The 16,168-nt window shown below is 44.3% G+C and overlaps 1 protein-coding gene and 1 pseudogene across 4 annotated transcripts in view; one reads left to right on the top strand and one right to left on the bottom strand.

Moving 5' to 3' along the window:
* FAM222B (family with sequence similarity 222 member B) overlaps nt 1-16,168 on the bottom strand; it is a 72,458-nt gene that overhangs the window by 6,260 nt on the left and 50,030 nt on the right. For 3 of the 4 annotated variants that reach the window (XM_029928219.1, XM_029928222.1, XM_029928220.1), the window contains exon 2: nt 5,128-5,249. In XM_029928219.1, coding sequence (XP_029784079.1) covers nt 5,128-5,209 — 82 coding nt within the window. In that variant the 5' untranslated portion in view covers nt 5,210-5,249. Of the gene's footprint in view, nt 1-5,127; nt 5,250-11,501; nt 11,575-16,168 lie in introns of those variants that run through there. The other variant, XM_029928221.1, reaches the window with a different exon arrangement.
* Nucleotides 11,609-11,996, top strand: LOC115282272 (annotated as a pseudogene).

Below are 16,168 nucleotides of genomic sequence, written 5' to 3'. Positions count from 1 at the left end.
TCTCAAGACACCATAATTCCATTAGAAAATGCCCAGGTCAGCCCTGCATTCCGGTGTCTGGTCAAAATCCCACGACACTGCTAGTCCAGCGCTTTGCCTGGAGCACACTCAGCAAGCGCCATCAGGACAGGTTCTACACCGACTGAACAACTCCGGGCTCAGCTGGGTAATGGCAGTCAGCAGCAGCTGGGTTTTATTTATTTATTTATTTTTAAAATTTTAACATTTATTTATTTTTGAGAGAGAGAGCCTTAGTAAGCGGGGGAGGGGCAGAGACAGAGGGAGACACAGACTCTGAAGCAGGCTCCAGGCTCTGAGCTGTCAGCACAGAGCCAAACATGGGGCTGGCTCAACCCCATGCATGGGGAGATCATGACCTGAGCCAAAGTCAGATGCTTAACCAACTGAGCCACCCAGGTGCCCCTGCTGGGTTTTAGTTCAGACAGGTAATACAGGTCTGCCTCTGGGCTTTTCTCCTTGAAGGCCAGGTGTGAGAGAGAGGTACAGTGGCTTACTGAGTAATAGAGTTCCTTTGTTCCAAGTCAGTACCAACTCTCAGGGTATTTTTCTTTCCTCCTAGCAGAGGGAGAAGGTAGCTTGGCCTGATTCAAGAGTATGGAATGGGACACTTATACCTGAATGGTTCTCTTTTAGTTCTCTTCACCCTGTTTCGCTGATGTTGACTGTGGTGATGAGAACAGTCATATAAAGGAATCAGAATCAAAAGGAAATAAGGGTGGGAAGGGTGGATATAGGCTACAGTATCTTTGTTTTGAGAAAGAAGGGGTGCAAGTTAGTTAAGCGGCAGAGAAAGTGAGAGAGAGAATCCCATGAGGGGCAGAGAGAAAAAGGGAGAGGGATAAAAAGAGAGAAGCAGGGCTCAAGCTTACCCGATGCAGGGTTCAAATTCATGAACTGTGAGATCATGACCTAAGCCAAAGTCAGATGCTTAATTGACTGAGCTTAGCCCTTAAAAAAAAAAAACACCAAAAACCAAGTTTCCTGAACACTTTCTTATCTCAGTCCCACAGGGCACCCTGGAATCTTTCCTTCTTTTGTAACATCTTCCTCTAAGTGTACAGCTAACACAAATACCATGGCTTTGTAAGCAATTCATTCATTCATTCATGTAAGCAATTCATTCATTCACTCATTACTTTGTAAAGTAAGCTCTGTGCCCAAGTGGGCCTCAGACTCACAACTCTAATATCAAGAATCACATATTCTACTGAGTCAGCCAAGTGCCCCTGTAAGCAATATATTTAAAGAGCTGGTACCAAAGCTTATCGGGAATAAGGCAGTGGAGAGAACAAGGAATCTGTGATTAGAATAAGGTTAGAGAGATCCAGATTCAAGTACTGGCTTTATTAGCTGACTACTCAGGGTCTCAGGGACTCTTCTTCATTTGTGAATTTTTAAAAGGTGTTCATCTATTTTTGAGAGGCGGGGGGACAGCAGGGGAGGGGCAGAGAAAGAGGGAGACTCAGAATCGGAAGCAGGGTCCAAGCTCTAAGCTGTCTGCACAGAGCCCAATGCAGGGCCAAGATCATGACCTGAGCCAAAGTCAGATGCTTAACTGACTGAGGCACCCAGGCGCCCCAGCCACTCCTCATTTATAAACAGGGATGACACCTGCTATTGTACCTCATACAATCACAAAGATGAAGAGATTCAATGAAAAGGAAAAAGGTCTGCAAACAGGAACCATGACTATCAAAAGTTATTATTCAAGGACAGCAGGTTTGGTTGAGTGCACATAGACAGGAAAAAGTAAACCGACCAAGAAAGCGGGCTGGTCTGGAGTCTGGGAGTTAAATGCAGTAGAAAGCACTGTTGTCTACACTAGGGACTGGGTAGAGGAGGTAATCCCCCTGAATCCCAGCTTCCCTACAGGGGCCTCCCTGTTTATCCTTCTGTTTTGAAGGTCAGAAGACACAAGTGCCAGATGCGGCAGGGAACTATCAGCTGGTGGCGAGGCCCCAGGCAGTGTGTTTCAAACACCCCAGCTTTGGAGTCTGACCCAAGTATGACTTCTAACCACGTCACAGAACAGTAATGTGACACTGGCAAGTGCTACTCTAGAGCTTCTCCTTAAAAGAAAGATAAGAGTTTCTCATACGGAATTATTGAGAAATGAATGAGAACAAAGATAAAAATACTCAAAATAGTGCCTGGCATACAGTAAGCACTCAAATATTAACTAGTTTCTGAGGTTTCTATGGGTTTATTCAGTTATTGGGTCAACTCACCATTTCCAGGCCCTTCCACTAGGGGGCAGATAGGCACAGAAAATAGTAGTTAAAAATAGGTGATTTTTATATTTGTCTTAGGCCCTGATAACTCCACAATGAAGGATGTCAAAGCTACTGTCTAAAATATTATTTGAGAACCAAGAACCTTTGGTCATGTCAGCCATTCACCTGGAAATATTACAGGTATACCTGACAGTGAGCTGGGGAGGTAGGAGCAGACGCTTGGGGTTAATGAAAAGAAAAATGTTCAAAAACACCTTTCCTGGTGAACTGGGTAAAGATGGGTCAGAGGAAATTTTGCCAACTAAGGTTCTAAAACAGCTGAGAACTCTCAAAGCAAATGACAGCATGGGATATATAGAAAAGAAGGTCATCCACCTCACCCCAACTGTGGTCCTGTATCAAATGCAGGACCCATCAAAGCCAAAATGTTCCTTAATCCAGACTGCCCCATGGCAGGGTGGGAAATGCATTACATCCTCCTACACACATAGAAAAGGAAGGGGAGATGAGAAAATGTTGGAGGGGAAGGGACCAGTCCTGTGATTCTGTATATGTGGTGGGTTAAGCCTGGGGAAGGCAACTGGCTAGGTAACTTATAGAGCTGGCCAAGAAACCACATAACCCATCTCCTGACCCCTGATCCATCTCTCCTGACTGAGCTCTTACAATATAAAGCACAATAATCTATATAAACATTTGTACCCTGTCCCTGCCCCACCAGATACCAAGCTCTGTTTCTAACAACTTGTAAGACCCTCCTGAGGGTGAGGGGCAGGGAAAGAGCATAACCACAAAACTGGTTCTCAAGTCTCTATAGCTGAGAGGCCTGGGCTCTGAGTGGGGCTTGGTGCTCTTTTCAAAAGGGTAGAGTTTATGCTCTATCTCACCTTAATGTTCAATACTAACAGCCACAAGTTACAGGGCAGAATTTTTTTTTTTACATACATTTTGGGAGAGGTGAAAAAAAAGCAAGTAAGCTTAAAACATCATTGGGTTTCCTTCTCTGCAAAGGCTTGGGTATAGTTAAGCATGGTAACCAAGTGAGTGAGTGAGTGGGGAATTCAAGTGAGGCAAAGGGATTCCAATACACTGTTCCTCCAAACAGACAAGCCTGAAACCAGGGAAGGTGATCTCAAATCTTGAATAAAAGTTTGAGGACAGTGGTTGGCAGAGGCTGCTTTGGGAAGGGGTGGAGATCCAAAGTCATCACCCAATATAAAGCTACCAATGTGCCTTTCTTCCCAAATGGCTCCCCCTTAATCCTCCATCTCTGGGTAAAGCTGTCTGAGTACAGGAAGGAACCTAGAAGAAAGTCTGCGAGCTACTCTGTCATGCTTCCAGGTAAATTCCGTTCTCCAGTTGTGTTCCTGGACCCCAGAACCAATCAAAACGCCATTAGTGTGCAGATTTCAGTGGCCAGGGAGCACAAACAACTTTATCACCCAATCATCGTTTATTGAGAGAAAGATGGGGGCGGGGGGGGGGTGAAGCTGGTACAGCATGGCATAGCTTGCCTATTGGGTCAGGCAGCTGCAGAAGGAAGACTGTTGAGTTTTAGCGTCGTTACAGCAGTTGGATTCATTGGCCAAATTCCAGAACTCATCAGGCTCTTGGTCTTACTCTCCTTTAAAGAAATGAGTCAAGAGGCTAGACCATTTTTAACTTCTGAAGATGATCTAGCAGAGCAGGGGTCGACAAACTACAGTCTGTGGGCCAAAATACAGCTGCTGTGTTTTTGTAAAAAATATTATCATAACACAGCCACACTCATTTGATTATGTGTTTTTGTAGCTGCCTCTGCCCTACAACAGTAGATGCAACAGGGACCATATGCCCTACAAAGCCTAAAGTATTTGCTGCCCTTTTTAGAAAAAGTTTACCGAGCCTTGTCATAAAGGATTCAGGTAAAGTGCTGAAGCATCTTTTCTATTAAAGGGTAAATCTAAATGTCTCAAGTGATTTCCTTTGCTCTGAAAGGGAGGTCTATCCCAAATTTAGGACCATTTTTATACTTGAAGACACTGTACATGGTAATGAGCTAGGAATAGACTCTTTTCCTTGCACATCATTGTAGTGCAGGGACAGAAGCCAGGAATATGGGAAAATATGAGGCATAAAGCTCCAATTCCAGCCAGTTTAAGATAAGAATCTGGGGCACCTGGCTTGCTCAGTCAGTAGAGCATGTAACCCTTGATCTTCTTGATCTCAGGGCCATGAATTCGAGCCTCACGTTGGGCATAGAGCTTACTTAAAAAAAAAAAAAAACACAAAAAACAGGAATCTAATAGTTCTCAAAAGCTCAATCTTGTGGGCAAGTTTATTAGTAGGAATATACCCAGAGAGACTAAGAAAGCTATCTCCTTATCCCTTTTGGAGGTGAAACCTTCTTTACTTATAAACTGAGGTCACTGGCTCAGCAGACAGCAAAGCCAAAGGGAACTGTCTGTTTCCATGGTAGAGAATGCTCAGAGAGTCCAAAACAACAGAAAAGGGTAAATAGTTTGTTTCCAAGATACGGTAAGTAATCAAGACTGTGAGTTTCATTCAATTCCTCATGGGGGTTCAAACTGAAAGGTGACATATATATCCATGTACAACCCCTTATAGCTTTGGTGCTCAACAGATAGCTAGCAGCAACAATTACAATTAAGATGCTGGACACTAGGGAATTCTAGTATTTAAGAGGATCTTTCTGACCAGAAGTGTTCACATTGTTGACAAGTTTTATAGCTGTGTTCTTGCTTTCTGTGCTGAAGAATATCTTGGAAGTACCAAAGTTCACAGTCAACATACCCCTGATGTGCCTCTGGGATTATTCAAATGGAAGGACAAAATAAAGATCACGTCCTACCCTGGGATCCAGATTACTTACATTTCTGAAGTCCAGTGTTCATCTGCGTGTGAGGAAGAAGCTGAAAGGACAGGTCACCTGGCCCTGGTAGACAGGCTAGCATGGCAGACCGGCATCAACACAACATGGGGCAGTCACTCACACTGCAATGAACACAAAAACAAGGTCATGGAATAAGGGCAACTCACTCAAGGAAGATACCAGGGACATCGGATATGAGCAGCAGAGGCCCAAGTTTAGATAGATAAGCAATTTAATTAGCAGGATGTTGGTTGAAAATATATCTATGCCTTTATCTGCAACAACAATTTGCCCTTAACTGTTACTATGGCTAAAGTTATGTTTCAGTCAGCACAGATACATGGGCCAGGGGGGAAATAAAACCTGGAAATACCTATCTATACAAATAACTGGAGAATAAGGTGCATTGGTAAATTTTTTTACAGTTCACAAGCTTTAGATGCACTCTTTCAGCATCTGCATTTCCTGCAGATGGCCTCTCCCTGCTGCTTTTAGATAGGCCCATGGGGTTGCCATCCAGATACAGGACCTGCTAGCTCTCATCTGTCTGTGTGCTCCTGAGGCAGGAGCAGAAAGGCTAGGGCAGATTCTAACTGAGGTGAAAGGAAAAATGACTTCTCTGTGAAAACAGAACAGGGTTCCTGAAGAGATGGCATTAACAGGGCTTGGTTCAGTCTATTTACAGGCCTGGTTGGGGCAGGGGCAGTCAGACATTGCCAGAGGCAGAGCAGTCTACGAGCTGCAAAGGCACCCGAAGTCCAACTTGCTATGGCAGAAATCTGAGCTTACTTTTTAGAAGAAAGAAGGGGCAAAGCATCCTAGGAGACAAAATTAACTACTGTTAAAGCAAATTCTGTTTGTAAGTTTCTGGGGATTTACCTTCCCTATTGTCTACCACACAATTAGACTCCCTGGACCCCAGAAAAGAAAACAAATTTGCATTGTTCCCAGAGTAAATCAGTGAGGTGGCAGGCTGCCGGCAACCCTCTCCAGGGCAGGTCATCCTGACATTATGTCAAGATGGCATGGTTTCATCTGTGATGTCTACCAGCAAGACCTGCCCCAGAGAGTGGCCCTGATGTGGCCTCCTGTAGGAAAGAGCAATGCAAGCTCCCTTTGTACCAAGGACCATGCTTTTCTCAAATAAATATATTATACTAAAATACATGAAATTCCTTTCCTATACTGCAAACCCCAGAAATCAGGGTGGCTACGTTAAAGCTTTAATCCCAACAAAAACAGAGTGGGGGGAAAGCTCAAGTGTTAAACAAAGACTGCAAACCCGCTTTCATTCTCCCTCTCGGCCACGTGAAACTACCTCCTCACAAGAGTACCTGAGAGCCCCAGCTTGCGAGACCACACAGCTGAGAAGACACCCTGTAAAAGGGGCTGCTCAAACCGCGTCTAAGACAGCAACCGGAGAAAGAACTGAAGCTTGAACGCTTCCGTGAGAACAGAGCTGCCCAAGAGTTCTGGCACAGATTCAGCCTTTTCAGGTTTCCAGTGGTGGGATAACAGAATGCACACAGGGCGCCAACTGCAGTGCCTCAAGAAATAAAAAGGCTTCTGTTGGGGTCAAATGACTGAGGTACAGTTTATAATCCCTTCTCTTGTGAATGCCATTCTCTGTTTAATAACCTCTCCCTTATGATCCGAATGTTTGAGAAGACAAAAATCCAAGGAAAGGAAGGAAATTAACAAATACCGGAGCCTAATATTATGAAATGGGCTGTATGAGGGGCGTTAGTGATGTTTTCTCAATCAGGTCTCCCAGGCTTTCCTGGAGACAGGTAGTCCACACATCACCTGTCCTCTCACCATCTCCCACCTGCATTACTACCATAGCCTCCTAAATGGTTTCCCTGTTCCACCCTTGCCCCTATCACCCACACTATTCTCCACACAGCAGCCAGAGTAATTTTTTTAAATTAGAAATCGTATCAATTCAAAACTTTCCAATGTTATCCCATCTCACATAGAATAAAATTCAAAACGCTAACAGGTCCACAAGGCCTTCCATGATCTGTTACTACTACTTCTCTGACCTCCTCTTCTAACATCCCCTGTCCTTCATCCAGATTCTACTTGCAGCGCCTCCAAGAGCCAAGCACACTTCCGCCTCCATGCCTTGTACTCCATTTGGACAGCAGCGGTACTGTGATGACGGAGGTACAGAGAACACATTCACTAAGCTGTCCTGCAGATACACTCTTACCCTGTACTTTCTGGAAGGAACCAATCTAGCATGATCACCACCACCTCTGACACACTTCTTAAACCTTGATGCCTACAACCAGGAAGCAAGGAGTGGGGGGAGCTGTGGATCCTAAGAATAGACCATAACATACTGCACCTCAAACCACAACTCTGGGTTTCCAATAGGAAGAACAGGAGACAATTAAACTAAACTGTGGCAAAAACACATTAATGGATTTATTGATATTGAACAAAGCAAAAACAATAGGTGAATGCTGTAAAGACTCAAGAGATTCGGGGTACCTGGCTGGCTCAATCAGTGAAGCATGCAGCTCTTGATCTCAGAGTTGTGAGTTTGGGCCCTACGATGGGTATACAGATTACTTTAAAAAAAAAGGGGGGGCGGGCGCCTGGGTGGCTCAGTCGGTTAAGCCTCCGGCTTCAGCTCAGGTCAGATCTCACATTCGTGGGTTCGAGTCCCGCATCAGGCTCTATGCTGACAGCTAGCTCAGAGCCTGGAGCCTGCTTCCGGTTCTGTGTCTCCTTCTCTCTCTGCCCCTCCCCCTCTCATGCTCTGTCTCTCTCTGTATCAAAAGTAAATAAAACATTAAAAAAAATAAAAAAATAAAAGAACACAGAAAATAAAATTTTAGTTTGGGCAGGAGGGGGTGAATGAGGAAGAAAGATACCAGACCTTGGGGCCCTCCAAGATAACGTCCCCAATAGGAACCACCCAACAACTCTAGAAAACTCATCATTGAGGCTGCTAGAAGTACAGCCCCTAATTTGTGACCCTTTCTTTAAGAGTTCAAGGCTCTATCTGCCATCCCTTCCAAAAGACTGCTTTCTGTACTAAGGAGGTCTCCAAGCCCCTTGACCAGTTTCACTGAAGTCAGGAATCAGATTCTGCTGGCAGGGAAGGCAGGCAAAGTCATGAGGGTTGTGATGAAACAGGACAGAAACAATTTCCTTCCACAACCCATTCTAGAAAGAGGAGATGTGCAGTATAAAGTACTCCTCCGGAGGCCTGGCAGCTGAGCACAAGCCTTTTCTTTAAAACCTTCAAACCACCCACACATTCTGATTACCACCTGGTTTTTACTAAAAAGAAAATTCCAATATAATTTTACAGTTGACACTTACAGAAGCCCAAGCAGAGTTAGAACTCAACACTAGCACTACCTCCTGAAGAGGCCTCAAAATTCAAGTCCTGACTTCTAAACAGAATCAAGGAGTAATATAAAGCTCAGGCCAAGTGAGCTGCAGACATTACAGAGAAAGTAACAGAGATCTCCTTGGTGAAGCCTCTCTGTGAGCTCTCAGCCAGCTTCCCTACCGCCATCTGGCCTGCTCCCTAAGCAGAGGGACTACAGTACCACGGTACACCCAGAAGGAAGGTGTTCAAAGTCTCCTGGGGCACTCACACCAGTGCTAGCGTTTTCAGACTATCTCTATTTGAGGAACAAAACCCTTGTGCCCACTGGGAAAATTCAGAAGTACCTTCATCTGTCCTCCCACCCATCCACCCCTACCCTACTCAGGACTGCCAGCAGTTACATTAGAGTTGTGACGTCACACTCTGCTTTCCTCGGTCGCATCTGATAAAACACTATCTCTACCATAGGGCAGGTCTGTGCAGGTAAGAAAACCTCAGCTGTGTCTGTGCTACTTGTCCCTGCTTATGCTTAAGACCACTGAAAGGTACAGACAAGAGGAGAGAAGACAAAGTGCTAGAAAAGGGATTGTTTTTTAAATTTTTTTTAATTTATTTTTGAGAGAGACAGCATGAGCAGGGGAGGGTCAGAGAGAGAGAGAGACAGACAGACAGACAGACAGAATCCAAAGACAGGCTCCAGGATCTGAGCTTAGCTGTCAGCATAGAGCTTGATGTGGGGCTCAAACCCACGAGCTGTGAGATCGTGCCCTGAGCCGAAGTCGGACACTTAACTGAGCCACCCAGGCGCCCCAAAAGGGATTTATTTTTACTCAAGGGGTTCTAGGGTGAGGTGAAGTGGTCTACAGCCATCACTTCCAGCCCAGTTTCAACACCCACAATCTACCGCCTCCCACTACACTTGTTTGCCAATTTTCTCTTGTCTGTTTTCCCTACACACTTAGAAAGAACCCTCCTCCCTCCCAGAAGAAACTGATTCATGCTGTGGTTCAAGTGTATCAATCTGCCACCATGGTTTAGAGAGAGAAAAGGCACGGAGCAGGGGCAGGGAGAGGGGGAGAGAGAGAATCCTAAGCAGGCTCCACACTGTCAGCAAAGAGCCTGTATGTGGGGCTCAATCTCCCACACCTTGAATCATGACCTGAACCAAAATCAAGATTCAGACGCTTAACCAACAGGGCCACCCAGGTGCCCCCCATATATATGCATCTTAAGAGAATATGATTAATACTGAAAAACTGCATTAATTAAGAGTCCTTTGGGGCACCTGGGTGGCTCAGTTGGTTGAGCATCTGACTTCGGCTCAGGTCATGATCTTGGGGTTCGTGAGTTCAAGCCCTGTTATCAGGCTCTACGCTTGTGACAGCTCAGAGTCTGCTTCAGATTCTGTGTCTCCCTCTCTCTCTGCCCTCCCCTGCTCATGCTCTGTCTCTCAAAAATAAATAAATGTAAAAAAAAAAGTCCTTAGTACCTCTGATTAAAGCCGCCTCATCCATGAGCTAAAGGCTTATCTAAAAAGACTACTTTTGGGGGCACCTGGATGGTTCAAGCAGTTAAGCATCTGACTCAAGCCCATAGTCATCCTGAGAGAGAGCTGGGCATGGAGCCTGCTTAAGATTCTCTCTCTCCCTCTCCCTCTGACCTCCCTCCTACCTGCACGTGCAGGTGCTCTCTCTCAATCAATAAAATAAAAAGACTACTTTCTGATAATAGGGAAAAACATTTTATCCTACAGCTCCCTTTTCCTTTACTCCTGGGGTCCACGAAGTTAGGCTAACACCTAACGGAAACATCAAAATAGTGCTCTGGGGAAAATAAACAGGGCAAAAGAGAGCAAAAATTACATGTTTATCAAATCAGACTTTGCAAAATCAGTCATCTTTATGGTCTGTTACAATAAAACAATTTATTCAACAGATAACTTTGTCAGTCCAGGTTTAACTATGAACTTCCAGCTGAACTGTACTTTTCACTAAATACCCAACCTCAATAAAGTTCAGCTGCTGCTCAAAGGCATCTTTCTTCTCTATTTTTAACCCATAAGGAGGCTAAAATTCACTTGGAACTGTGACCCCGCAACTCTAGGAGAGGTGGGGTGCGAGTAGCGAATGTTCAATCTGGGCTTTTTTTTTTTTTTAATTCAACACTTTTATTTTTTATTTTAAGTTTGAGAGAGAGAGCACACGTGAGTGCATGAGTGAGGGAAAGGTACAGAGAAGGAAAGATGTAGGATCGCAAGCAGGCTCTGCACTGTCAACACAAGCCCTATGTGAGGATTGAACTCACCAACTGTGAGATTATGACCTAAGCAGAAATCATGACTGAACCACCCAGGTGCCCCTGGGCTTTTTAAATTTTTTATTTATTTTTATTTGTTTTAAGTAATCTCTACAACCAATGCCAGGCTCTATCTCAGGAACCCAAGATCAGAGTCACATGCTCCAGGGGCTGAGCCAGCCAGGAGTCCCTGGGCTTACTTTTTTGAAAGCCCAGAACCACCTCTACTGCAAATCATCCCCACTTACGGGTTTGGAAACATTACTCCTACTAACTACCCTTTAGAACCTATTCCACACGGTCGGTCGTCTTCCTGTCCTGGGTCCCACCCTATCCTAGTCCCAAAAGGTACTTTCTCTACCAGTGCTTTCTTCGGCAAGGATGCTCTTTCTGGATCCTCTTATTGTTTAACTCATCCATGACCCAGTGCTTTCTCTTGAATGTGTTATTCAGGTACTGGAAAGTATTCTCCCTGGATATTCTAACCTTTCAACTTGAGTGTGTGTGAGCTTCCAAAGACCAGAACCTGTCTTTTATTTATCCTTCTAAATTAGAGAGTCAGGAACAAGATTGTCACATAACAGATACTGAGTATCACTGGCTCGCTTTCTTGAAGAATAGCATATACTTTAATGGCACACTCTGGAAATTATCTTAATTTACATCCTTGAATCACACAGATAATACAAGTGCCAACGAGTGCCTGTGCATGTGTGTGTGCAGGTACCTTCACTCTGTGAGAGAACACAGGAGATTAAAAATGCCGGGGCAGCTCTTTCCACCTCTGGCAGCCACAGTGAGAGGAGCTGCTGCCATGTTCGCCCACCTGCAATGATGCTCCTGCAGAAGCGCTCCAGCTTCCTGATCAAAAGGAACAAGCAGACATACAGCACTGAACTCAATATCCTGAAGGCTCACAACTCCTGCTAAAACCAGTGGATTCACTGCAAGACTGTGGGTGTGGAGCTGGCAGCTGCTGGTAGAGGTTAGTGGTGGTCTCGAAGACAAGATCCTGCCAGTGCAAACCCTGCCCCTCCTACACCTGGACCACGATTACCAAGAATGCCGGGGCACTGTCTGCAGCATTGGGCACATGGTCCTCAAGAACAAGCACTGCCCACATCTGTGCATGGCTGCCATCCACAGAGCCAGTGCCATCCTCTGCAGCCAGAAGTCCGTGATGAAGAGGAAACAGGGCACCCACCACACCAAGAGTTCCTGAGCACCTTCATCCCACCTCCAAAGCAATAAAGATGTCAACCACCACACACACACACACACACACACACACACACACACACACACACGGCCTGGGGCACTTAAAAAAAAAAAAGCCCAGATACTACTTTTATTTACACTGTATTGAAACGTATCATTTGATTTCTATACTTTAATCTCCACTAAATAGAAATCAGTGTTCCTAAAAATGTGAAAATGCAGACTGTGTTTATTGTAGGCAGTGAAATCAGAACTTGCAATTTTTCATTATGGTATGTAATAGGCTTGAGTTTCTAAAGGCCAATCAGGGCTGAATCACTATAACTTAAGACGAACCATCTTAGAAAGAATGATCTCTGCATTTAACCACATTCATAACTGCAAGCAGGGCTGTCAAACTGGGTAGAATTTCACTCACAAGTACCTGAGACTGAGCCCAGAAAGACAATGAAAACAAGAAACCAGAAGAAACCATTTCCACGAGATAAGACACAAATACTGGATTTTTATCTTTCTTCAAAGCCTAAGTCTCACATGAGCCCATGAAAAGCTGCCCAGTGACAGAGAAACACTGAACTCACACCCAGATGGAAAAACTGAGGCAAAAGATCCAAACTGTTTTTTAAAAGGGAAATCTGTTCGGGTGCCTGGGTGTCTCAGTCGGTGAACGTCTGACTCTTTAAAAAAAATTTTTTTAAATGTTTATTTACTTTTGACAGAAACAGAATATGAGCAGCAGGAGAAGGGCAGAGAGGGAAGAAGAGACAGAATCAGAAGCAGACTCCAGGCTCTGAGCTGTTAGCACAGAGCCCGACGTGGGGCTCAAACTCAAGGAATGGTGATATCATGCATGAACCCAAGTTGGACACTCAACAGACTGAGCCACCCAGGCACCCTAAACATCTGACTCTTGATATCAGCTAAGGTGGTGATCTCACAGTCCTGGTATCGAGCCCTGCTTCAGGCTCTGTGCTGAGCATGGAGCCTGCTTAAGATTCTCTCCCTCTGCCCTTCCTCTGCTCACACACATGCAAGCACTCTCTTAAAATAAACTTAGAAAAAAAAATTTTTTTAAAGGAAATCTGTTGAAAAGATATCAAAGTTGGGTATAATTTTAAGTCTTAGGGTGTCAAGAAAGACCTTTAATAGGCCCTGATTGAGCCTAAAACAAGTCAGACAGGTATTTAGTCTGATAAAAATAAAAAAGGCAGTTCCCCAGTTAGTTTCTGTAAACTTAGATAGCCCACAGCCACAACACAGAAAAAGAATTTTAAGAATTTAGCAGGCTGTTAAAAAATTCTGGCGAGCATGTGTTTACAGAACAGCTAAACAAGTTGCTTATTCATGTCCTTTCTCATCTCCTCACTGCACAAGGTACAACAGAAGCTAGATTTCTCTAGTGACCCAGAATCACCTCACCAGAGTAGGCCCTCTAACCTAGTCTAGAGTCCAACTTTCAAGTCGGAAGGGGTACAGGTATTGAAGAGGCTTAAGGGTACTTGGCTGGCTCCATTCTGGGTATGTAACTACAAGGTACTGAACCAAGTCTAGGTGAAAGTGTCTGAATCCATGTGTGCCTATGTTTCCTAACCCCAGTACAGAGGTGTCTTTCTTTCTTTCTTTTTAATGTTTTTTAAATTTATTTTTGAGAGAGAGAAAGCATGAGCAGGGGAGGGGGGAAAAGAGAGAGAGAGAGAGAGAGAGAGAGAGAGAGAGAGAGAGAGAGGGAAAGAGAGAGAAAGAGGGAGGAGGGAGGGAGAGAAAGAATCCGAAGACAGGCTCCGGGCTCTGAGCTGTCAGCACAGAGCCCAATGCGGGGCTCGAACCCATGAACTGTGAGATCATGACCTGAGCTGAAGTTGGACGCTTCACTGACTGAGCCACCCAGGTGCCCCCAGAGGTGTCTTTCTTTCCTGGATCTAATGTACCTCATCAAAGTCTAAAGTGCAGGGTTTAGGAATTTCAAGAAACATGTATAAATCAACATTTTTGCTATGTGGGGCACCTGGAGGCTCAGTCAGTTAAGCATCCAACTCCTGATTTCGGCTCAGGTCATGATCTCACAGTTTGTGGGTTCAAGCCCCTGCATCGGGCTCTGTGCTGACAGCTCAGAGCCTGGAGCCTGCTTCACATTCTGTGTCTCTCTCTGCCCCTCCCCAACTTGTGCTCTCTCTCTCTCTCTCTCTCAAAACTAAACATTAACAAAAAAATTTAATGAATTAAAAAATTCACAAAATCAAAAATGTTTATTGTTTCATAATTCTTGTTTCAATTATCTCAATTATATTGTGTATTTATTGGGAGTGTAATCCCTATTGGGAACATAGACAAAACTGTTTGGAAAACATGGCAATATGCCACAGCTGCCTCTCAAGTCAGTATTTATTGACCACCTATCATATCCCTCTTCTTACACTATTATATACAATAAAAAAAATAAAATTCTAAGTCACGGTTTTGTTTTTTAAGTATGAATGTAATTACTGACTTTCCTATGCATTTGGGGAATTGCCTGTCCCAGATCAGCACTCTGCACTAGAACTCTATTATACATTGGCTAGCAATCAGCTCTTAGTGAAAAATCCTTTCAAGGTGAACTATAAAGCCAGCAACTGTAACCAAGGTACGAATGCACTGGGAAAGTGACTACATAAAGGTAAAGAAAGACTTTATGTTCAACTTGTCAAATTTCTTATTTTCTTTCAGAGAAAAGCTGTATCAATTTATACTGAGGAACCTATAACCAAGAATAATACAAGTAATGATGAAACAAAGTTATCTCTCATTCTCAAACGATCCTGGCACAGAAAACTCTGTCCCTCCCTTCCTAATGCTCTTCCTGAATGTTAGAGGTAAATTCTAACTCTGAACCTACTTCCAACTCATACCTTTTCAAAGTCAGCTTCCATTTGGACACTGCTATGACAGCGTTTGGAAGCTGGGCATCACAGACCCTACCTAAGTGTCTTGACAGGAAATAGCCCTCGGCTCCCTCAGTTGTTTTAAAATTGGGGGGGGGGGCGAGGGGGAAGAGGGGCTCATACCTTTCAATGCCATGCATCTACTATATCTATATATTCACTTTGCTACTTTCTCAGAATTTGTTCTCTGTACACAATGCCTTGAATTTATGTGCCTTCCATATCCAGTGAAGTTTCAGAAAGGCTAATAGATTCAGCGCAGATAGGGGACAAAGTTTTATTTATAGTTAACATATCACCATCCAGGGTTAGTTTGTCAGTAGGCAGATTTCATGATAAGACAAAGCATAATTGCTATCTTTTTTTTTTTAATTTTAATGTTTATTTATTTTTGAGAGAGAGTGTGAGTGGGGGAGGGTCAGAGAGAGAGGGAGACACAGAATCAGAAACAGGCTCCAGGCTCTGAGCTGTCAGCACAGAGCCCAACACCAGGCTCAAACCCATGAACTGTGAGATCATGACCTGAGCTGAAGTCAGCCGCTTAACCAAATGAGCCACCCAAGTGCCCCCATAATTGTTATCCTTAATACATTCTGTTCATTTAGGCCCTCCCTTCTCCTCTGCCACTGGGAGTAGAGGACTGTGAGGAATCCTGATGTGTAACAATTTTGGGTGAGGGCTTCTATAACCTTACCAAAATAGAAAGATTTGACCTTGTCATTTCACTGAGATTCACTATAGCCTGAAGCTTTATGGTTCACACTCCACATATCCAAGGGATCACCAGGTTTCTGAAGCTAAAGGGCCTATCTATGAAAGTAGGAAAGACTGCTAAGTCTCAAAAGGACCCAGGAACTGAAAGCCTACTGAGAAGAGGAGCACCTCCTCCTTCTACATCCTAGAAACCACTGCAACGAGCTAATGATATGTAAAATACTGGTTCATTCCACAGGAAGAAGAGAGAACACAGACGGGGTCCCTGGGAGGCTTTATCAATTATGTTTCCAACTTCGGCTCAGGTCATGATCTTGCAGTTCATGGGTTTGAGCCCTGCGTTGGGCTCTGTGCTGACAGCACAGAGCCTGGAGCCTGCTTTGGATTCTATGTCTCCCTCTCTCTCTGCCCCTCTCCAGCTTGTGCTCCCTCTCTTTCTCTCTCAAATGAATAAAAGAAGAGAGAACAGACAGTCCCTGCTAGAAGAGTATTTTACAGCTAGAGTAAACACCCACTGAAATAAAATTTTGAGCTTAGCTTT

Source organism: Suricata suricatta, chromosome 17 (genome assembly GCF_006229205.1).
Source record: "Suricata suricatta isolate VVHF042 chromosome 17, meerkat_22Aug2017_6uvM2_HiC, whole genome shotgun sequence".
Taxonomy (NCBI): Eukaryota; Metazoa; Chordata; class Mammalia; order Carnivora; family Herpestidae; genus Suricata; species Suricata suricatta.
The sequence above is the reverse complement of the archived record's forward strand: the minus strand, read 5'-3'. Positions and strand labels throughout refer to the sequence as shown.